Genomic DNA, 25,303 nt, shown 5'->3' on the forward strand with positions numbered 1-25,303 from the left:
TGGCGAATGTGGGCTTCGCTGGCTGGCCAGGACCTACTTGCCCTCAAGAAGGTGGTGGTGAGCTTCTTTTTTGAGTGCTACAGTCTATGTGCTGTCGGTTGACCCACAATGGTGTGAGGGAGGGAATTCCAGGATTCTGACCCAGCAATATTTTTCCGACTCAGGACGGAATGTGGCTTGGAGGGGAACTTGCAGGTAGTGTCCCCATGCATCTGCTGCCCTCATCAAAACCCTTGCCTTGTCTACTTCATTATATTTGTAGCTTCACAAATATAAAACAAACTCTAGCCAGGAAAGCTGCAAGTAGTTCAGGCTCTTTTCTTTTTAAATTTGGAAGAATAGAAGCAGCATGAAGAGGTGGGGTCAAGCTCCCACAGAACCAGGATTCTTGTTTTGGCTTTCAGTAGTTACTGGGGTCTTGAAGCTGGATGTGGAAGTTGTTATTTAGTCGTTAAGTATTCTGTTAAGTTTTCTAATAAAGTTCAATTATTCCAAGTCTTGTTTCTTTTGTTGCATTTTTAACCATAGTGTAACAATAAAGTGTGTTTGCTTCAAGCCCGATAGTTTAACAAATCAAATTGCATCTGGAACACAACATCCGACACTTCCCGTCCAGAATAGGAAAAAGTTGGACTCTAGCTCTAGGCTCTCTTAATATATTTTGAGGGGCTTTAATCTGGCCCATAACACTCAGGATACTGAAGGAGGCAAGCTGGAGCCTTGACAGAGATCTTTATATCCTCTTTGGCCACAGTTGAGGACCCAGAAAGACTGGCTTTGTTCAAGGGCAACAGGGATTCAGAGAGTCACATTGCACAGAATATACCCTTTGTCCCATTGAGTCTGCACCAACATCACCCCAATTCCCTGCACTTCCCGATGTCCCTGAAAGTTGTGATATTTGAGTTACTCCTCCAAATATCTTTGAGCAGTTGTAAGGTTTCCAGCCTTCACTACCTTCCCTGACAGTGCATTCAAGGTTCCCACCACACAGAGTAAAAATGTTTTTCCCCCAAATCCCCTCTGAATCTCCTGGTTGTAATCCTAAAACTGTGCCCCCTCAATGAACTCCTCAACCAAAGGGAATAGCTGGTCTATATCCACCCAGTCCCCACCCCTCAATCTTATACACCTCAACATGTTCCCTCCTCAGTCTTCTTTGCTCTAAAGAAAACAATCCAAGTCTATGTAGTCTCTCCTTATAGCTCAGCTTCTCCATCCCAGACAACATCTTGGATGAACATGCTCTGTATACCCTCTAGAGCTGTCACATCCTTCCTGTCAGCATCCAACGAGCAGCGAAATCGACGTTTCGGGCAAAAATATCTCTTGGATGCATTTCAAAACATCCACACCCTCTAAACCCTAACACTACGCCAATTTAAGTTGGGAACATTGAAATCAATAGTATTGTTAACCGATTATTACTCTTGCACACCTCTGAACTGTCACAAGTTTGCTCTGCTATTTCTTCTATTTGGAGGCCTATAGTACACTCCCAGTAAAGCAGTCACCCCCTTAACATTCCCAAGTTCTACCGAAGTCTCATTTGAGGACCCTTTCAAGATATCATATCATCTTATTGCAGAAATTGACTCCTTGATTAACAGTGCTACATCACCACCCTTTATACATCCTCCTGTCTCACCGAACGATCCTAAATCCCAAAATGTGGAGTTCCCAGTCCAACCTTTCCCTCAACCATGTTTCTGTGATCGCAACAATAGCATACTGCCATTTGTCTTTTCATCAGTCTTAACTATTGCACTCCTAGCACTAAAGACCATTCAGCCTTACCTTACCTCTTTTCATGGTCAACACATCTGAACTCACTGACTCGCTTCCTTTGCTGTAGCATGATGTTTCATTGATATCCTGTGTCCCCGTCCCCTGCCAGACTAGTTCAACCTTTTCCCAATTGCACTAGCAAGCCTACCTGCAAGGATATTGGTCCCAATGTATTTCAGACGCAGATCATTCCACCTTCCCCATAAAACAAACCAGTCCCACTCATCCAAGAATCTAAACTTCTCTCTTGCACCAACTCTTGAGCCACACATTCATTTGTCCTATTTTTCCATTCCTGGGATAATCCAGGAAATTACAGGCCAGTAAGCCTTACATTGGTGGTAGGAAAATTATTGAAGATTCTTACGGACAGGATTTATTTGCATTTGGAGAAGAATGGACTTATTGTTAAGGCCAATCAGCATAGCCTTTTACAGAGGAGATCTTATCTCAAACTTTGATAATTGTTCTGAGGAAGTGACAAAGATGATTGATGAGGCTAAAGTAGTGGATGTTATCTACATGGACTTAACTAAAGCATTTGACAAGGTCTCTCACAATAGGCTGGTGCAGAGGACAAAATTGTAAGGAATCCATAATGAGCCAGCAAGATGGATACAAAATTGGCTTGTCCAAACACAATAAAGACAGTATTACAGAGATGTTTTTCTGACTCAAGGTTTGTGGCATGGAAAAGTATGAGGTGATGCATTTTTGGAGGTCAAATGCAAGAAGGACATACTATAAATGACCAGACTCTATGGAGCACTGACATGCAGAGGGATTTTGGGGTCCAAGTCCATGGCTGCCTGAAACTGGTGGTAAAGACAGCATAAAACACACTTGCATTCATCAGTTGGGGCATTGAGTGCAAGAGTTGGCAAGTCATAATGCAACTGTATAAAACTTTGGTCAGGCCATGTTTGACAGACTGTGCACAGTTCTGGTTGCCACTCTATAGGGAGGGTGTGGAAGCTATGGTGAAGCTGCAGAAGAGGTTTACCGTGACTAAAAGAAGCCAGATCCCAGATATTGCACCAACAAAACTGTTGCCTGTACTTTCAATCAGGTTTAATACCGACAGCTCAGTTTAGAGAGGTATTGATAGGATAACATGTGGTCAAGAAGTTGGCAAATGGATTATACTGTGGAAAAATGTGAATTTGTTCATTCTGGGGGGCACACAAAAGAACAGTATTACTTAAATGGAGGAAAACTCCAGAAAGCTACAACAAAAAAGGGACTTGGGGTGTTCGTGCATGAAATACAAAAAGCTAGCACAAAGGTGCAGCAGGTAAAGGCAGCTAACAGATTGTTGGCCCTCATTTCAAGAGGATTGCATTATAGAATAGGGAAGTTTTACTGCAAATGTACAGGGTGCTGGTGAGACCACATGTGGAGTAGTATGAGCAGTTTTAGTTCTGTTAAAGCAAATGTGTGTAATTTCATTGGAGACAGATCAGAGAAGATTCAGCAGGACAATGCCCAGTATGGAGGGACTATCTTTTGAGCAAAGGCTGAACATATTCATAGACTTATAAAATCCCTACAGTATGGAAGCAGGCCATTTGGCCCATCAAGTCCATACCAACTCTCCCAAGAGCAGCCCACCAGCATTTCCCATGGCTAATCCTACACATCCCTGGACACCACAGAGCAATTTAGTATGGCTAATTCATGAATAACCTGCACATCTGTGGACTGTGGGAGGGAACCGGAGCACCCAGAGGAAACCTACACAGACACTGGGAGAATGTGCAAACTCAACACAGTCTAGATGTTGGGAGTTTAGAAGAATGAGAGGTGATCGCATTGAATCAGGTAATTATAGACCAGTGAGCCTTACTTGTTGTAGGAAAGGTTTTGGAAAGGATTATGAGAGATAAGATTTATGATCATCTAGCAAGCAACAATTTGATTTCAGATAGTCAACATGGTTTCGTCAAGGGCAGGTCTCACTAACCTCAGTTTTTTGAGAAGGTGACCAAGCATGCAGATGAGGGTAAGGCAGTTGACGTGGTATACTTGAACTTCAGTAGAGACTTTGATAAGGTTCTACATGGTAGGCTGATGGAGAAAATGCAGAGGCATGGAATTGAGGATGATTTAGCAGTTTGGATTAGAAACTGGCTTTCTGAAAGAAGGCAGCAAATGGTGGTTGATGAAAAATATTCAGTGTGGAGTCCAGTTACTAGTGGTGTGCCACAAAGATCTGTTTTGGGACCACTGCTGTTTGCCATTTTTATAAATGACTTAGACGCAGGCATAAGTGGATTAGTAAATTTGCAGATGACACAAAAGTCAGTGGAGTAGTGGACAGTTTGGAAGAATGTTACAGGTTGTAGGGGGACTTGGATAAACTGCAGAATTGGGCTGAGAGGTAGCAAATGGAGTTCAATGCAGCTAAATGTGAGGTTATGCACTTTGGGAAGAATAACAGGATGGCAGAGTACTTGGTCAATGGAAAGATTCTTGGTAGTGTGGATGCGCAGAGGGACCTTGGAGTCCGTGTGCATAGATCCCTGAAAGTTGCCACGCAGGTGGATAATGCTGGCATACGGTGTGTTAGGTTTCATTGGTAGAGGGATTGAGTTCCGGAACCACAATATCATGCTGCAACAATAAAAAATGCTGGTGCGGCCACACTTGGAATATTGTATATAGTTCGGGTCGTCCCATTACAGAAAGGATATGGAAACTTTGGAAAAGGTGCAGAGGAGATTTACCAGGATGTTGCCTGGTCTGGGTGGAAGGTCTTATGAGGTAAGGCTGAGAGACTTGGGTCTGTTCTCATTGGAAAGGCGGCGGCTAAGGGGGGATTTGATAGAGACATACAAGATGATCAGAAGATTAGATAGGGTAGACAGAAAAAGTCTGTTTCCTAGGATGATGACGTCAGCTTGTACAAGAGGGCATAACTAAATTGAGGGGTGATAGATTTAAGACAGATGTCAGAGGCAGGTTCTTTACGCAGAGAGTGGTAAGGGCGTGGAATGCCCTGCATGCCAATGTAGGTAACTCAGCCACATTAGGGAGATTTAAACAATCCTTAGACAAGCACATGAATGATGTTGGGATAGTGTAGGGGGACAAGCTGAGAATAGTTCAAAGGTTGGCCCAACATCGAGGGCCGAAGGGCCTGTTCTGCACTGTATTGTTCTATGTTCTATGAATCATATAGGATTCTTAAGGAGCTTGACAAGGTAAGTACTGACAGGATGTTTCCCCTCATGGGACCAGAGGGCACAGTCTCAGAATAAAATCATGCCAATTTAAGACCAAGAAAAGGAGGATTTTCTCAAGAAGCCAAACAGTCTCTCTATTCCTAATTTTTCTGTTCTAATGCATTTTTATCTTCAAGTATTTTAGTTTATTTATGACATATTATGAACTCGCCTCTTTGGGGAAGACATGGTGCATTGGTGCTGAACTAATAATCCAGAAGCCTACGCTAAAGCTTGTTGGATATTGTTGGAGAGGGTAAAATCGCAGAGCAGCTGGTAAAATTTAATTTCAATTAATAAAAACCTGAAATTGAAAGCTCATCTTCTTCGTGGTTAGCACTGCTGCCAAATTAGTGCCAGGGACTGGGGTTCAATTCCACCCGTGGGTGACTGTCTGTGTGGAGTTTGCACATTCTCTTGCCTGCTTCCACACTCCTGAGATTCCATGATGATTCTAATGAACGACTTGTGGTAAACATCCATCTGGTTAATGAATGCCCTTTACTGACGGATATCAGCCATCCTCCCATGGTGTGGTCTACACGGAACTCCAGGGCCACAGCAACATGGTGGACCCTTAAGTGCCCTTTGTGGAGGGGGGAGGGGAATAAAAAAAAATGAGCTCCTATGAAACGGTGACATGGATATCTTTCAGCAGAATAGAGTGTGCATTTCCAGTGGCGAGGGAAGAGATGGAGTCACAGAGTCATAGAGTCAGAGATGTACAGCATGGAAACAGACCCTGCAGTCCAACCTATCCACGCTGACCAGATATCCCACACCAATATAGTCCCACCTGCCAGCACCCAGCCCATATCCCTCCAAACCCTTCCTATTCATATACCTATCCAAATGCCTTTAAATGCTGCAATTGTACCAGCCTCCAACACTTCCTCTGGCAGTTCATTCCATACACGTACCACCCTCTGCGTGAAAATGTTGCCCCTCAGGTCTCTTTCCCCTCTCACCCTCTAGTGCTGGACTCCCCCAACCCCAGGGAAAAGACTTTGCCTATTTACCCTATCCATGCCCCTCATGATTTTATAAACCTCTATAAGGTCACCCCTCAGCCTCCGACGCTGCAGGGAAAACAGCCCCAACCTGTTCAGCCTCTCCCTATCGCTCAAATCGTCCAACCCTGGCAACATCCTTGTCAATCTTTTCCGAATCCTTCACTTGCAAGCAACTTAATTTGCAACAATGTCAGAGAATACTGACTTCAGTCATCCAGATGGGTTATTTGGAGAACATTTCAATTCATGCAACACCACAGTTAAAACAATAAATGGCACATAAAATGCTAATTCTACAAACAAGTCCAAACTAAACTTACTATAAAACTGACCATTCTGAAATGCCAACAGAAGCTTTCAAGATGCAGAACAGAAATAACCTTCATCTGTGTCCAGCTTGTGGCGTTATGAAAGTGCCTGTCTCTTTGTGAAAAAATATAATTTGCTCTCAACCAAATGATGCATCATCTAAACATTTTTTAAAAGTCCTCATGATACTCAGAACCATTTCGAAGGATGACTGCAATAGAGTCATACAGCTTCAATGAAAGCTATTATTTGTGTGTCACTCCACATGATCAAGCAGGTCTCACTCCAATGCAGAAGATCAAAGAATAATAGGACATGGAAAAGTCTGGCAAATAACAGTTTATCAAATTCTTCATCTTAACCATGTCACATGAATTTACATATAGAGAGAAGGAGCACATAGTATCACATTTCCACACTTTGCAGAGATCAAGGACGCATTGGCTGAGCCTGCTGACAATATCGCCAAGCCATTGACTGAAAGGGCTTGAGGGGATGTGACACTTAGAAAACCCATTTCATAAACTTAAGGCTTTCTTGTTGTTAATTTTAGATTAGATTAGCTGCAGAAAGAGGGAGTTAGTACCATTAAATTCAGTATCAAGGCCAGTCTCTTCAGTTACTATGTTTTCTGACCATCAGAAAGATACTTCCAACTTTGGGAACAGAATGAGTCATGTAATGCAAAATTCAAGCCAACCTGAATTACAATGCACTACTTCACCACTTCCTGATCAATGTCCCTTTTGATCACAAGTTGGAACACTGTATTGTGAGATTAATTGCAAAAGAGACAAAGAAACAAGGTTTGTGCAACACATTCTCCCAAGCTAAAAGGTGTATTTCACCTAGTTAAACATTTCCAAAGCAGGTAAGGCAATCAATTGGATCCACTGCTCAGTTATTCAAAACATTGCTTATAAGATCGATGGCAAGCCTTTTATTGAAACATCCTGAAGTTAACAAAGCTACTGAAATTTTCCCTCAGTTTTATTTTAAATGAGGCCATCACTTTTTAGTCAAATGGAGATTAATCTAATCCAATGGATACTAAAGGAATGGCACGAAAAAAAAATTGCATCAGGAGAGCAAGTGGAATGAGCCATCAGCTTATTCAATGAACTAGGCATGACGGACAAGGAGCTTTCAAAGATATTGGTGAACAAAATTGCAAACACTTCAGGCCATTACCCCAGCAGTTGCATGGATGCTAAGACAGCACTCTGCTTATCTTCAGCTTGCTATATTTTTGTGAATACCTCTCATCATCAGGTTAGGACAACTTGTGCATGTGTGCACATTCTCAAACTCTGAATACAGGATTCTCTATAACATTTATTGTTAAAATAATTTAGATCCATCACTTGTCTTTCATAAACACCAACTGCCACAGCTTAATATTCGAAACTCACATGAACACGAGTCAGGAGCAGCTGGAGGCCCCTCAGGCCTGTTCTGCCATTCGATAGATCATGAAATGACGATTCTACATTTCTGCTTACCCCAAGAATTTGTTTTTTTTTTAAACAGTAGTTTTGTATTCATCCCATATCCACGATAAACTGCATTTTCGACAGAATTCTTCTCTCATCCTACCACTGTTCAAAATGTTAAAATTCTTTGCATCCTGTTCTTGCCACCATTCCCACCCCCACTCCGCTCCGCTCCCCCCTCCCAACCCCCTCAACTAACTGCACTCCCTCACAACTAAGCGCAGAACAGAAGCCTTTCCACATCCTTAATTTGCTTTCTATGTGGTTCTGGAATTTTCTGTCTCGAGGTGTGAAATTAACAGCTCAATGCTTCTCCGACCAGAGCAGGAGTGGGTCATGCACCCACTAAGCCTGTTCAGCCATTTCTGAAATTCATGGTCAATCTTAATCACAATTCTATTTTCCTGTCCAATCCTAACTTTCCTTTATATCTCTTCAAAAATCTGTCCTTCTCTGCCTTGAATTACACAAAAACAAAAACATTCTGAACCGAATTTCAAAAATTTATAATCCTGAATGAAGACATTCCTGTTTTAATTCAAAATGTCTCAGTCCCCTTATTCCATTCCCAAGCTCCCTTTTTAACAGTTCTTTGCTATTAATTTCTTTCATGTAGCGTATTATTAATTTGAAGTTTGCTCCGAAAAAATTAAAAGCCTTATTAGTCTCCGTTATTAGTTATTTACTTGTTTGGTTTCAAGTGAATAGTAATAATTTAGAGCTATATAAAAAGAGCCCCCCATGTTACCTGGCCTACCACTGTCACCAATTAGGCAGAAATCTAACACTGCTTGCCATCTCCTGGGGTCCTTCAGCTGCCACCTGTTTCTGCATTAACCTGTCCAGACACGTTAGACACACCTCGGGGGCACACAGAACTCGAACTCTGATCTTCTTGCTGAGAGGCAAGGGATATAACTACTGCATCACAAAACCCTTTGCCATTTAAGAGGAGTCAAGGTGAGGAGGAGGAATTTTGCATCTGTTGGAATTCTTCACCACAGGTTATTATGGCTGGGTTGTTAAGTATATTCAAGGCTCAGACAGACAGGTTTTTAATCTGTAAAGGAATCAAGGTTTCCAACAAAAAAAAAGGCAGGAAAATTGTTTTGAGGATAATTAGATCAGCCATTATCTCACTGGGTGAATGGCTAACTTCTGCTCCTACATCTTGTCTTGCAGTCTTATAAACACTCTCAAATGGTGCCCATTGTGCACTCCAGACAAATTCAGGTCTACTCTCAAAAGCAGTACTCTTTAATATTAACATTTGTAGCCTTCCAAAGTAGTTTATCCACCTGTGTTCTTATCTAGTGCTAGCAACACTTTTCAACAATCAGGAACAGGGTTATAGACCTCGTACTCACACTGAACAGTTTTTGGAACATAAGTCAAGACTGTGGTGCTTGAAAAGCCCAGCAGGTCAGGCAGCATCCGAGGAGAAAGAGAATCAAAATACATTAAGGACAAAAGGGTAACTAGGGAGAGAATAGAGCCCCTCAAAGATCAGCACAGCTGCCTTTGTGTGGAGCCACAGGAGATGGGGGAGATACTAAACGAGTATTTTGCATCAGTATTTATTGTGGAAAAGGACATAGAAGATATAGAATGTAGGGAAATAGATGGTGACATCTTGCAAAACCTCCAATTACAGAGGAGGAAGTGCTGGACTCCTTGAAACGCACTAAAGTGGATAAACCCCCAGGACTTGATCAGGTGTACTCGAGAAGTGGGAAGCTAGAGAAGTGATTGCTGGGCCTCTTGCCGAGATATTTGTAACATTGATAGTCACAGGTGCGGTGCCGGAAGACTAGAGGTTGGCTAACATGGTAACATTGTTTAAGAAGGGTGGTAAGGACAAGCCAGGGAACTATAGACCAGTGAGCCTGACATTGGTGGTGGGCAGGTTGTTGGAGGGAATCCTGAAGGACAGGATATACATGTATTTGGAAAGGAGAGACTGATTAGGGATAGTCAACATGGCTTTGTGCGTGGAAAATCATGTCTCTCAAACTTGATTGAGTTTTTTGAAGAAGTTACCAAGAGAATTGATGAAGGCAGAGTGGTTGATGTGATCTATATGGACTTCAGTAAGGCATTCGACAAGGTTCCCCATGGGAGACTGGTTACCAAGGTTAGATCTCACGGAACACAGAACTAGCCATTTCGATACAGAGCTGGCTCAAAGGTAGAAGACAGAGGGTGGTGGAGGGTTTTTTCAGACTGGAGGCCTGTGACCAGTGGAGTGTCACAAGGATCAGTGCTGGGCCCTCGACTTTTCGTCATTTATATAAATGATTGGAGGTGAGCATAAGAGGTACAGTTAGTAAGTTTGCAGATGACACCAAAATCTAAGAAGGTTACCTCAGATTACAATAGGATCTTGATCAGTTGGGCCAGATGGGCAGAGAAGTGGCAGATGGAGTTTAATTCGAATAAATGTGAGGTGCTGTATTTTGGAAAAGCAAATCTTAGCAAGACATATACACTTAATGGTAAGGTCCTAAGGAGTGTTGCTGAACAATGAAAACCTTGGAGTGCAGATTCATAGCTTCTTGAAAGTGGAGTCGCAGGTAGATAGGATAGTGAAGAAGTGTTTATTATGTTTTTCTTTACTGGCCAGAATATTGAGTACAGGAGTTAGGAGGTCATGTTGTGGCCGTACAGGACATTGGTTAGGCCACTGTTGGAATATTGCATGCAATTCTGGTCTCCTTCCTATCGGAAAGATGTTGTGAAAGTTGAAAGGGTTCAGAAAAGATTTACAAGGGTGTTGCCAGGGTTGGAGGATTTGAGCTATCGGGGGAGGCTGAACAGGCTGGGGCTGTTTTCCCTGGAGCGTCGGAGGCTGAGGGGTGACCTTATAGAGGTTTACAAAATTATGAGGGGCATGGAGAGGATAAATAGACAAAGTATTGTCCCTGGGGTAGGGGAGTCCAGAACTAGAGGGCATAGGTTTAGGGTGAGAGGGGATAGATATTAAACAGACCTAAGGGGCACCTTCTTCACGCAGAGTGTGGTACGTGTCTGGAATGAATTGCCAGAGGAAGTGATGGAGGTAAGTACAATTGCAAACTTTAAAAGGCATCTGGATGGGTATATGAAGAGCAGAGGTTTGGAGGGATAAGGGCTGGGTGCTGGCAGGTGGGATGAGATTGGGTTGGGATATATGGACGGCTTCGAATGAAGGATCTGTTTCGCTCTCCACTACACGTCCAATTTTGATGTCATCTGCAAACTTACTAACTGTACCTCTTGTGCTCGCATTTTGATTGTCCTAAGGCAAGTAGGCACAAGCAGGGAGGAAGTGTGGTATTCTAAAAGGCATTAAGGTGGACAAGTTCCCAGGTCTGGAGTGGAAAGTGAGGAAAGTGAGAGAGGAAATACCTGGAGCCTTAACAGATATCTTTGTAGCATCCTTGAACGTGGGGGAGGTCCCAGAGGACTGGAGAATTACTCATGTTGTCCACTTGTTTAAGAAGGATGGCAGGGATGATCCAAGTACTTATAGACCGGTGAGCCTGACATCAGTGGTTGGGAAGCTGCTGGAGAAAATACTGAGGGATAGGAGATCTATTCCCATTTGAAAGAAAGTGGGAATAGAGGGGCCCCTCCCTCACCACCTGGAGGAAGAACGCCTTATCGTCTGCCTCAGAATCCTTCAACCCCAGGGCATCAACATGGACTTCACCAGTCTCATTTCCCCACACCTTACCTTAGTTCCAATCTTCCAGCTCAGCACCGTCCTCATGACCTGTCCCACCTGTCAATCTTCCTTCCCATCTATCCGCTCCATCCTCCTCTGCAACCTATCACCATTACTCCCACCTCCATCCACCTATTGCACTCTCAGCTACCCTCTCTCCAGCTCCACGCCCCTCCCACTTATCTCTCCATTCCAGTGGCTGCCAGCCTCATTCCTGAAGGACTCCGGCCTGAAACGTCAATTCTCCTGCTCCTCGGGTGCTGCCTGACCTGCTGTGCTTTTCCAGCAATACACTCTCGACTCCGATCTCCAACATCTGCAGACCTCACTTTCTTCAACATGGTTTTGTGCAGGGAAGGTCAAGTCTTACCAATTTAATAGACTTCTTTGAGGAAGTAACAAAGTTGATTGATGAGGGAGGGGCTATAGATGTCATATACCTGGACTTCAGAAAGGCGTTTGATAAAGTTCCCCATGGAAGGCTGAAGGAAAAAGTGAAGTCACATGGGGTACAGGTGTACTAGGTAGATGGTTAGAGAACTGACTGGACAACAAGAAACAGAGTTGGAGTGGAAGGAAGTTTCTCAAAATGGAGAACTGTGACCAGTTGGTTGCACAAGGATTAGTGTTGGGACCACAGTTGTTTGTGATATACATAAATGAGCTGGAGGAAGGTACAGTTGGTCTAATTAGCACATTTTCAGGCAACACTAAGATTGGTGGAGTAGCAGACAATAAAGGGGACTGTCAGCAAATGCAGCAGAATATAGATAGATTGGAGAGTTGGGCTAAAGGAGCTCAATACGGGCAAATACGAGGTGATGCATTTTGGAAGATCCAATTCAAGAGCGAACTACAGAGGAACCTGAATTATCCAGCATTCCATTATCCGAATTTCAGATTATCCAGACAAGATCACAAGGTCCTGATGCTTGGCTAAACTGTGCTATCCGGCATTAGATTATCCGAATGAAACACTCCCCACCTGCGTTGTTCAGCTAACAGAGGTTCTTCTGTGTACAGTAAATGGAAAAACTCTGGGGAAAATTGATGTACAGAGAGATCTGGGTGTTCAGGTCCACTGTACCCTGAAGGTGGCCACACAGGTCAATAGAGTGGTCAACAAGGCGCACAGCATGCTTTCCTTCATTGGATGGGGTATTGAGTACAGAGTTAGCAGGTCATGTTACAGTTGTGCAGGACTTTGGTTTGGCCACATATCAAATACTGCATACAGTTCTGGTTGCCACGTTACCAAAAGGATGCGGATGTTTTGGAGAGGGTACAGAGGAGGTTCACCAGGATGCTGCCTGGTATGGAGGGCAGTAGCTATCAAGAAAGATTGAGTAGATTAGGGTTATTTTCATTAGATGGACAGATTAGATTAGATTAGATTACTTACAGTGTGGAAACAGGCCCTTCGGCCCAACAAGTCCACACCGCCCCGCCGAAGCGCAACCCACCCATACCCCTACACCTACCCCTTACCTACACTACGGGCAATTTAGGATAGCCAATTCACCTGACATGCACATCTTTGGACTGTGGGAAGAAACCGGAGCACCCGGAGGAAACCCACGCAGACACGGGAAGAATGTGCAAAACTCCACACAGTCAGTCGCCTGAGACGGGAATTGAACCCGGGTCTCTGGCGCTGTGAGGCAGCAGTGCTAACCACTGTGCCACCGTGCTGCCCACAAGAGGTTGAGGGGGGGACCTGATCGAGATCTACAAAATCATGAGGGGTATAAGACAGGGTGGATTGCAGGACTTTCGCCCACCAGAGTGGGGGACTCAATCACTAATCATCATGAGTTCAAGGTGAGAGAGGAAAAGTTTAAGGGAGATATGCATGCTAAGTTCTTCATACAGAGGGTGGTGGCTGCCTGGAATGTGTTGCAAGCAGAGGTGGTAGAGGCAGGCATGATAGCATAATTTAAGATGTATCTAGACAGATACATGAATGGGCAGGGAGTAGTGGGATACAGGTTCTTAGAAAACAGGTGACAGGTTTGGATAGAGGACATGGATCAGCACAGGCTTAGAGGGCCGAAGGGGCTGTTCCTGTGCTGTAACTTCCTTTGTTTTAACTGACCCACCACAGATGTTAAGCTTTAGTTCCCAGGCTTTTCTTTACACCCTTCTTGAATAATGGCACAACATTTGCTACCCTCCATTCTACCAGGATCTCACCTATGGCTAACAACAATGCAAAATTATCAGGGCCCCTGCAAAGTCTTCTCTAGCCTCTTGCAGTGTTCTTAGATATATCTGGTCAGGACCAGGAGATTTATCCACCTTCATACACTGTAATACATCCTCTAATATGGACTGTCCACCATGGACATGCAAGTCCTGAGCCACCACTAAATTCTAGCCAGTCGTTGCCTGAAGGAAGAACATCTCATTGTCTACCTTCGGACCCTCCCCTCCAACCACACAGGCTCAACGTCTAATTCATCAGTTTCCTGATCTCCTCTGCAGCCCCCCCAATCTTATGCCAAATCTCCACCTCGGCAGCACCATCTTGAACTGTCCCACCTGTCTATCTTCTTTCCCACCTATTCACTCCACCCTCCGCTCTGACCAATCACCATCACTCCCCACCTTCATCTACCTATCTCAGCCCCACCCCCTCCTATTTATCTCTCAGCCCACTTGGATCCCCACCACACCCTCAACGTTCCTGAAGAGCTTATGCTCAAAACGGTGATTCCCCTGCTCCTCAGAGGTTTTTCCAGCAACACACTCTTTGACCCAAAATATCACCACTAACTTCCCAAGTTTCCAAATCTTCACGTCTTTCTCCATGATATACACAGCAAGAATATCATTTTCAGCCACAAAACAACTGCTACAGAACTTGGTAAATCTTTCAAACTTAAAAATAGTAGTACTCAACAGTGCTGCAACTCAGACCACTGGCTCGAATGAGGACCATGATCACAAAACTAAATCAAGAACTCTTCTTTTTAAACTTTCACGTTAAAATTTCAATTCTTAACAAATAGGTATTACATTGAGGTCCAAAGATACACAGACAAGAACGGAGATAACAAAGAAGAGATTGTTAACAATATGACAGGCATCATCAACTCAAATGGCGAGGGGTGCTGTCAAATATGGTAACAGAAGTGCGAAAAGGAAAGCAAATTTAGGTTCTGCATATTTTAATTAGCGAACTTGTGGGGACAAAGCACAATTTTGTGCCCAGCCAATACAAATTAGCATGTTCTAATTATTCAAAATAGTTTATTTAAAAAGAATGATGGCTATCTTTTGCTTTACCTTGTATACTTGTCCATAAGTCCCATTTCCGACAACTTCCACCAGTTCAAAAATTCCTGCAGGGTCCTGGAAAGAGTAAAAACCTGTGTGAGTAAAGCTGAACAGCCATAATTTGTCACTAATAGCAACGTCTAAAGTCTGCACTTTTCCTGGCAAAAATACTTTATTCATCAGCATATTACAAAATAGTTCAAGTCAGAAATTACATAAAACACAATATTTTGTAAACGTTTGAATATGGCCTTTGAATGCATTCACCTCGAAGTGTATTGCTGAAATGAGGACTGTGATGTTTTTACATCGCATTTCTCAGTTCAGCAATGCATTTCTAGGTGTCTGCATCCAAAAGCAATATTCAAACATGTACTAAATACGCCAAGAATCTATTTACATTTCAACACAAACAACAAGATGTCCTTCAAGTTAACAGACCCTCGGGATATTGTGGCAGGAAGGTCTAAGACAATGGTTTGCTCCCCACTGTACTTTGGCAGCCTATCCCACACTTTAATATATCCCTTAGCACATGTCCTGTGTCTTGGAATGTGCCTGTCTGCAACACCCTCCTGAGGATAACTAGAGTCTTGGAGAAGCACTGCATGGAAACAGACCCTTCAGTCCAACTTGCCTATGCTAACCAGATACTCTTAACTAATCTAGAACCATTTGCCAGCATTTGGCCCATATCCCTCTAGATCTTTCCTATTCATATACTCACCCAGATGCCTTTTGAATATTGTAATTGTACTAGCCTCTACACCTCCTCTGCCAGCTCATTCCATACACTCACCACCCTCTCTTAAGAAAACATTGCTTCTTACATCACTTTTAAATCTTTCCCCTCTCATCTTCAACCTATGCCCTCTAGTTCTAGACTCTGCCACCCCAGGGAAAAGACCTTGTCTATTCCCCTATCCACGTCACTCAAAGGAAAACAGCCCAGCCTATTCAGCCCTTCCTTATAGCTCAAACCCTCCAACCCTGGCAACATTCTTGTAAAGCTGAAAATGTGTTGCTGGAAAAGCGCAGCAGGTCAAGCAGCATCCAAGGAGCAGGAGAATTCTCCTGCTCCTTGGATACTGCCTGACCTGCTGCATGAGCCCTTCTTCAGGAATGAGGAAAGTGTGTCCAGCAGGCTAAGATAAAAGGTAAGGAGGGGGGACTTGGGGGAGGGACGTTGGAAATGCAATAGGTGGAAGGAGGTCAAGGTGAGGGTGATAGGCCAGAATGGGGGTGGGGACTTAGAGGTCAGGAAGAAGATTGCAGGTTAGGAAGGCGGTGATGAGTTCGAGGGATTTGACTGAGACGAGGTGGGGGGAGGGGAAATGAGGAAACTGGAGAAATCTGAGTTCATCCCTTGTGGTTGGAGGGTTCCTAGGCGGAAGATGAGGCGCTCTTCCTCCAACCACCGTGTTGCCATGGTCTGGCGATGGAGGAGTCCAAGGACCTGCATGTCCTTGGTGGAGTTGGAGGGGGAGTTGAAGTGTTGAGCCACGGGGTGGTTGGTCCAGGTATCCCAGAGGTGTTCTGAAACGTTCCGCAAGTAGGTGGCCTGTCTCCCCAATATAGAGGAGGCCACATCGGTGCAGCGGATGCAATAAATGATGTGCGTGGAGGTGCTGGTGAATTTGTGGCTGATATGGAAGGAAATTCTTGAAAATCTTTTCTGAAGGCTTTCAAGTTTCAGGTTTCTTAAAGCAGGGAGACCAGGATTAAATGTAATATTCCAAAAGTGGCCCAATTCTTTGAACTGGAAGATCAGCAATTTTCAGGCAGACTAGAGAACATTTTTCAACAAGTTGATGGATCCCTCATTTCCATCACTCAGGTAATCATCCCACTTTCTCCCTATCACTATGACCACATTGTACAGTAATGGTTTTGATCATTTTTCATTCTTGCAATAAACTGTGGAAGCATAGAATCACAGAAGCCCGACAGTACAGAGAGAGATGTGGGTGCCGTATGGCTAGTTATTTCTAGCGCATCCCCAATTACCCTTGCTGTGATAGTGGTCAGGTGCCTACTTGAATGCCACAATGAAGCTGTGGTGTGGTGATCGGATTTGTTTTGAATGGTGTTGGCTTATTGGGAGATGTATCCAAAGTCAGTGGAAACCATTCCATCACATTCCTGACTTGTAGGTGGTGGACAGGCTTTAGGGAGACAGGAGGTGAGTTATCACCTTACCCCTAACCTAATTTTGTAGTATAGTATTTTATGACTGGTCCTGTTCAGTTTCATTGAATACAAGAGGTGGTGGTTACAGAAATATAACCAATTGTCTTTCTCAAAAGAGAGATACACAAGATCCTACGAAAACATTGTCCTTCAGGACAATGAGACAAAATCCGGATTTAAAATTGAAAAAGACATACATGCAAATTAATAAAACATGAAAAAGCACAGTAGAATATATTCTGAAAGAAATCAAGTATTTTCCTGAGCTGAACCTTTAATCAACACTGTGTATTTCATTTTATATAAAAATGCTTTACACCAACATGTCAAACCTGTTACAGGGAGAACCAGCATCACTCCAGTTCTGAGGGAGGGTCACCAGACTTTTTTTTATTTCAAAAATATACTTTATTCATAAAATTATTTGGATCTCTATACAATTGGTCATGCCATTCTTGTGCACACATTACATTGCTTTACATACAGACATCGAAATTTATTTTTCATATATACAAGTCTGTACATTTACTATCCAGCTCTTCTGCTGAGGCAGCAGAGCCCAAATGACTGGGCAGGCCCCCTGTTCTTCTTAGGCAAGCAGATGTTACACGGTGGTCTTTCCCCACCGCGCCTTGGTGACAGCTGCCCCAAGCTTCAGCGCATCCCTCAACACGTAGTCCTGCAACACTCAGTCAGGGTCAACTTCTTCAGCTGGAAGATCAACAGGGTTCGGACCACCCAAAGAGCGTCTTTCACCGAGCTGACGATCCTCCAGGCACAGCTGATATTCGTCTCGGTGTGCATCCCGGGGAACAGACCGTAGAGCACGGAGTCCCGCGTCATGGCGCTGCTCAGGACGAAACTCGACAAACACCACTGCTTTCCTCCCCAGACTTCTTCTGCATAGGCACATTCCAGAAGGAGGTGTGAGACAGTCTCGTTCCCCCCCCGCAGCTGCTTCGAGGGCAGCGTGCGGTGAGGCCGAAGAGTCCGGACGTGCATAAAGGTTCTCACAGGCAGAGCCCTTCTCACCACCAGCCAAGCCATGTCTTGGTGCTGGTTGGAAAGTTCTGGCGATAAGGCATTCTGCCAAATGACTTTGACATCTGCTCAGGGAACCGCTCAATAGGATTCGTCCTCTCCTTTTCCTGAAGGGTCTCAAGGACACTACGTGCTGACCACTTCCTGATGGACTTGTGGTCAAAGGTGTTTTTCTTCATAAACTTCTCCACAAAAGGACAGGTGATACGGAACGGTCCAACTACTCGGAGCGTTCCACAGCAACAAGGCCAGGCCCATCCTTCGCAACACCGGGGACAGGTAGAAGCTCAGTATGTAGTGACACTTGGGGTTTGCGTACCAGGGATCGACGCACAGTTTGATGCAGCCACACACAAAGGTGGCCATCGGGGGAGGGTGGCAGGACGGCCTACCGTTCACTCTTACCCACTGGGGCGTACACATTAATCAGTCTCGGGGAGCATTCCTGTACATGACATCAGTGACAAGAAGGCGCCTGCCCACCACCTCCTTAACCTCAGAGATGGTGAAGTTGCCTCCTTCCAACAAGATACCCAGGTCGGAGGTGCAGCTATCGTTGTCCCCCCTGACCAAACTGACGGCTCGACCATCTCCTGCAGCTGTTGAGGTGTGGTATCCCACACTCCTTGAGAAACAGGACATTGGCTTTAACGTTGGCCAGGAAGGCCATCGTAGAAACACATCACGTAGCAAATTTGATGCTACGCACATTGATACTGGCAATTTTTATCTCCATTTTAACAATTTACCAGGTTACAAGTGTCCATTTGTTGCTGGTCTTCACTCTCTGGGGTAGCTGTGTGCATCCCTGTGGTGACGGCAAATTACTGGACCCTCCCAGAGCTGAGGTAGCTGACCGGCTCCACGCTGCAACCATTTCCCCACTCTGGTTACTTCGAGTCGGGCCCAGGGTCTGCACAGTCCAGTTCTCTGTCTGACAGCGGAGCTGTCACAGGACCACTGCTCCCAGTTACCTGAAGCTGTGGGGCGGTGGGTACCTCTTGGTTCTCACCAGGTGGGGGGTGGTCTTTACCCATCCCCTCAGAGGGATCATCTTTTCCTGTTTGGGTGGTGCTGCCCTCCTTTTTCCCCCCACAGCACTCTGTCTCTTCCTCTGATGACAACCCTCCTTGCGCCCATCCTCACCATCCGAAGAGCTACCTGTATCCTCGTGTGTAGGTGTCATTTCCCCCTTTGCTGGGTGGCTGGGTGACTTTGGGGGCCTGGCAAGGTTTCCTCTTCCTGCTTTTGACAGTAGTCCAATCCTCTGCCTCCTTTGTTCCCTCCTCTTCCAATTCCTCAGTCGATATTGAAGGAGCTTGGATGGGCTGCTGCACCTCCCCACTGTCTGCCGCCTGCCCCACTCCCGCCTGCCCTTCCTGCACCATTCCAATGCTGTTTTGTGGTACCTTGCTGGTCTTATGTGGTCCACGGCTTGTGTTGCCACCTCCGGCCATCTGTGCATAGGTGGCGGCCCCTCATCTTGAGCAGGCCTTGTACATGTGGCCCGCCTCTCCACACAGATTACTGTTCTTGGCCTCTTCACATTCCTTGGTCGGGTGGCCTTCCTGCTTGCAGTTTCGACAGACGGTCACCTTACAATCCGCCGCCATGTGGCCTGACCTCCCGCAGGTTCAGCACACTTTCAGCTGCCCTGCGTACGTCAGGTAACCTCTGCTTCCTCCGATGGCAAAACAGGATGGTTGGTTGAAGGATGTTCTCACTGGCATCGACCGTCAGGGTTACCCTGACCTGCCACTTGCTAGTCCAGATCCCAAAAGGATCGGCCACATCGGTGCTTTCTCCCTCGACCTGGACGTTTCTTCTCAGGAAGGTCAGGACATGGGGGTTGTACATATGGAATGTAACAACCCGACTCCTCTGTGCAGGAAGCACACACAACGGGACCGCTGACAAGATGGAGAACAGAGGTTCTCGTTCCTTCTCCTTGAAGACCTTCAGGAGCTGCTCGCAATTCTTCACGCTCCTGAAGGTCACGTCCAAATAGCCTGTCCCAGGGAAATCCTGCAGGCAGGACACATCTGCTGCTTCAAACCCGCAGCACTCCAGCAAAATCTTCTTGACAAACACTGTCTAATCGACTGGTGTACGCTTCTCCACCTTCTTCACAGTCACCCTGACTGGGTTGCGATTGCCCTGACCTGGGCTGGGCTGCGAGCGGCTGCGGAGGCCATAGCTCTCAGGTTGGCTGGTACCTGAATTGGCATTAAGCCAAGCCAGCATGAAGATCCACCAAGAGCAGGTCAGCACAACCAAACGAACCTCCAACGTCCTATCACGATCCAGCGATGATGAGTTGTAGCTCCCAACGACTCGCAACTCAACCCCAGTGGTATCTCCCCTACCAGCACACGTCTGCTGCATCAAACCTGCAGCACTCAAGCAGAAACTCTTCCTCTGGTCCTCAGGAACTACACATATTCCTAGCCAAAAGGCCGAGAAGGGTCACCAGACCCAAAACTTTAACTTTGATTTCTCTGCATAGATGCTGCCAGACCTGCTGAGTTTTTCCAGTAACTTCTGTTTGTATCACTTTACAATACCACTTGCCACAAACAAATGTTTTATAATGCCCAAAAGCAAAATGCCTTGGTTTGTTATCAATTCATTTTTTCTTGAGGGATACTATTGCTCAACATATCAGCATTCCAGCCAGTCTGGTATTGAAGGGAAAAAAATGAAGGGAAGTTCTTCTCAAGTGGTAAAGCTGGCCCTGAAAAGGCCAATTATCTGCACTTAAGCAGATAGGGCTCATGGATGGACAAGCAACCTATCTGCAATATGTTCACCATCTATGCACTAAAAGCAAAAAGCAGAAAAACAACTGAACAAAATACCAGCCTTTCCATCACTGCTACCATCAAACCACCCACTTTCCAGAGGTGTAATGATTCATCTTACATGGGCTATTCATTATCATGTCAAAAAGGTCCATGATTTATTCCACTTTGACCAGCAACATGTAATGGTTGCAATGGGCTGAGGTTCGAGCAGCATGATTAGGAATTCAAACTGATTGTGGTTCACAATGGGGATCCTGCTGCCTTTTCTGCCAAGGGCTCAGGCTTTGAATCTTCAGTTTCAGTGGGAATTTGTGCAAACTAGTCAGAGGTGACAAGAATGTGATTATTTGCAGCCAGATTGCTCGCAGGGAGGGGAAAGGAAGCACAGAATACATCAGAAAAAGGGAAACCTATCTCAATAAACATTCTTTACAAATTTCCTTCAAAGACAAGATGTGCATGACCAAAAAAAGGTTCTGTAAGAAAGTTCACAGATCAAAGGAAATCACTAAGTTCATAAATTCAGACACAGAAAACCAAGCCTTAAATATGGGAGAAAATATCATCAATAAAACTGATTACTGAGAGAAGACAAGAAAGCGAAAACTCAACACTTCAAAATCTCTGTCCCAAAAACCAAATTGGTCTCTCTGGATGCCATCAGACCTGCTCAGCTTCTAGCTCCTTGCACTGTCACTCTTACTTTGTTTGCATATCACTAAATCTAAGCCCTCTTGTTCTTTTTATTCCGCAAGCAGAAACAAGTTCTCCCATCTAATGAGACTGCTTTTATGATTTTGAAATTTATCAGATTTCCTCTCAGTCTTCAATCCAAACAGAAATGCTGGCAGATGGGACTAGATTGGGTTGGGATATCTGGTCGGCATGGACGGGTTGGACCGAAGGGCTGTTTCCATGCTGTACATCTCTATGACTCTACTTGAATCTATTTTCAATTGAGGTCTCTCATTGTTGGAGCCATTCTTGTGAACTGCTTCTACATTCATACCTCTCAACTTGCCTCAAACGTTGCTACTGTAGCCACCTGAACCTCTGGCAGCACATTTCCTTCAAACTTATTCCCTTTTATTAATGGATCTTTCTACCCTGACAAAAAAGATTCTGAATATCCATAACTCTTAATTTTGAAAACTTCATCCTTTGACCTTCAAGTAAAAACAAACTAAGTTTATGCAATCTCTCCTCATATCTAATACAACCATTTTTGTACCCTCTCCAAACCGTCCACATTATCTTCTGGGTGCACAGCAAACAGAACTGTACACAATATTCCAAATGTGGCCCAAAGTTCTACACAGTTACAAAACAATTTGCCAATTCGTATCCTCTCTGCCCTGTTCAATGAAACATGCCATATTCCTTCTGGACATTATCAACTTGCGTTGCCACTTTCAAGTAACTGCAGACCTGTACTCCTTAATGCTCCGTATGTTAATGCAACTAAAAGTTTGCCATTTACTGTATACTTCCCTTCTCCATCAGATCTCCCAAAATGCATCACATCGCATTTGGCCAAATTAAACTCCACATAGGCAACATCTACTGCTTTGCTCACAATCATAAAAACTCATTCAAGTTTGGAGAAATACACAAAACCACACTGCCTATTACTAAGTCCATATATTTCCCAATATGAACAAATCTTATTGCTCAGAATCCTCTCCAATAATTCCGCAACCACTGACACCAGGCTCACTGGCATGGAATTTCTCAGATTGTCCCCGTTGCCCTTCTTTGACAAAGGATTATTATTTTCCAGTCCTCTGGGACTTTACCTTTGACGAAAGAGAAAACAAAAATGTTATACAAGGCCCCAACAGTTTCCTCAGATGGCTTCCTCAGCATTCTGGAGATAAATCCCAGCAAATCCCTGGGACTTGTCTCCCTTGTCTAACAAGTGTCTTGTACAATTCAACATCACCTCCCTACTGATAGTAATGGGGTATACTTGACACTCCATTAATAAAGTTAAGGACACCATATGGTGTATAAACTGTACTCACCACTTGTCCTGACACCTTCAATAATCCAGCCCCTCTGCTGCTGTACTCCCTTTATAATTGTGCTTTCTATATTGTATTGTATTTCAGTTCATCCAACCAAAGAGCATCTCTGCATTGAACCTCATCTGTCACCTATCTGCCCACTCCTGCAATTTGCCAGTGTTCTTTTGGAATTCCACAAAAAGCAAATTAGTGTAACTGTGCACATATTGGGAAGCAGAGAAACAGCAAGGGACATTTTTCCAGCTGAGGGTACAGGAAGGATCATTTCTCACCTTTTTTTTGGTGTGTCTAAGATTTGAGGTCAACATACCACCATTACGCGTGGGAACACCTCCCACCTTGTACATGGCAGGTACTCATGTGACTCAGCCAACATTGTCTTATCTTCTACGTTGCAGGCAAGGTGCCCGGAGGCATGGTACATTTGGGAAACCAAGCAAAGGCTACAACAATGGATGAACGGGCACCGCACAACAAATCAACAGACAGGAGGGTTCCCTCCCAGTTGGGGAACACTTCATGGTCCAGGACATTCAGCCTCGGACCTTCCTCCAAGGTGGAATTTGGGACAGGCAGAGCAAAGTGGCCGAGCAGAGGCTGATAGCTAAGTTCGGTACCCATACGGAGGGCCTCAACCGGGACCTTGGGTCCATGTCACATTACAGGTGATCACCATTGCACTACACACACGCACACACACACACACAGGTACACACAGACACCCACAACCCTTATAGACACACACACTCCCACACATGCACCACCTCACAGACTTAAGACACTCTGCACTCAGTACACACACACACACACACACACACACACACACACACACACACACACACACACACACACACACACACACACACACACACACACACACACACACACACACACACTTTGTGTGGTGAATTTGTACTTGCAGAGTTACATTGCACTTTGCTTCCAATTAAACTGTTGGACTATAACCTGGTGTTGTGAGATTTTTAACAATTTCTCAGTCACCTTTACAGTCACCAATCTTTCTAGTAATATCTTATTGATCAAACAGAATTTTCTACTGGTAGCTCACACCTATCATAACATTGCTGCACTCTTCCAGTATTTATACACACTTGTGCTTTTGGGCACAACCATGAAATAAAAAAAATCTACATCATGGTCACAATCACAGCAAGACTGACAGACAAAAACAAATCAATTTGCTGTACAATATTTATTAATAAACATTGCATGGAGGAAATAATTACATCAGTGATGTGTTGCTGCTAGAAGGTGAGAACTGAGAAACACTTTGCCTGAACAGTGACAGCATAAGGGAATGAAATTAGTTTTGAGATTATGTAATAAAACAGAAAATATCAATAAACAGGTCAATCAATAGCTTGAGAGAGAAAAGACAGGTTAGGGTTCTGGACAGGGTTCCTTGGTCAGATCAGAGTACTGACAAGACAACTGCCTATACCCAAATGTGAAGTCATTTATTCCTTCCAGATGCTAATGGAGCCTTGCCTTCAAGAACACCTTTGAGGGGAAAAAAAATTCAACTACAGAAACTGAAGAAAGTATGAGATTCAGTCAACACAACAGACACATCAACAGAGTTAGATACACCAGGACAGAGTGACTGGTGACATACAGAAGATCAGTTACAAGATAGAACAGAGTAAAGATGGTGTTGCTAAGACGAAATGGGCAGTCAGGACAGGGCAGAGGGTCCAATTCCACATGGACAAAAATGAATGCTCCTCATCCCTCCTTCTCTCATGGGCTCCAATTACCTCCTTAAATATAGTGTGCAAAGGCTGAAGCTACTCTAGGCCCCTTCCAGAATGTCTGTACTCACAATCAAGTCCAGTCTCTTCCCCAGCCGCTATCGGCAACAGGACTAGGCAGCTTGCAAATTTAATGATGCCAAGAACTTAAAAACTAGGAGCAGGCGTTAGTTATACAGCCATAGGGTCAAGAGTCAGATTCATACAGCATGGAAACAGACCATTTAGTCCAATTCGCCCACACCAACCAATTATCCCAAATAAATCCAGTCCCATTTGCCAGCATTTATCCCATATCCCTCCAAACCCTTCCTAATCAATACCCATCCAAATGCCACTTAAATGTTGCAATTGTACCAGTCTCCACCACTTCCTATGGCAGCTCATTCCATACACACACCACCCTCTGTGTGAAAACACTGCTTCTTACATCCCTTTGAAATCTTTCCCCTCTCACCTTAAGCATATGCTCTCCAGTTTTGGACTCAGCCACCCCAGAGAAAAGACCTTGCCTATTTAACGTTCCCATGCCCCTCCTGGTTTGATAAACCTCTATAAAATCACTCCTTAGCCTCTGATGCTCTCAGCAAAAATAGCCCCAGCCTATTCAGCCTTTCCCTATATCTCAACCTCACCAACCCTGGCAACATCTTTGTA

General features: G+C 44.5%; 1 protein-coding gene across 5 annotated transcripts in view; it reads right to left on the reverse strand.

Moving 5' to 3' along the window:
* LOC140492554 (misshapen-like kinase 1) overlaps positions 1-25,303 on the reverse strand; it is a 309,928-nt gene that overhangs the window by 224,683 nt on the left and 59,942 nt on the right. For all 5 annotated transcript variants that reach the window (XM_072591501.1, XM_072591497.1, XM_072591500.1 and 2 more), the window contains exon 2: positions 14,822-14,887. In XM_072591501.1, the coding sequence (XP_072447602.1) occupies positions 14,822-14,887 (66 nt within the window). The remainder of the gene's footprint in view (positions 1-14,821; positions 14,888-25,303) is intronic.

The sequence above is a fragment of the Chiloscyllium punctatum genome, chromosome 21 (assembly GCF_047496795.1).
Source record: "Chiloscyllium punctatum isolate Juve2018m chromosome 21, sChiPun1.3, whole genome shotgun sequence".
In the NCBI taxonomy this organism is placed as follows: domain Eukaryota; kingdom Metazoa; phylum Chordata; class Chondrichthyes; order Orectolobiformes; family Hemiscylliidae; genus Chiloscyllium; species Chiloscyllium punctatum.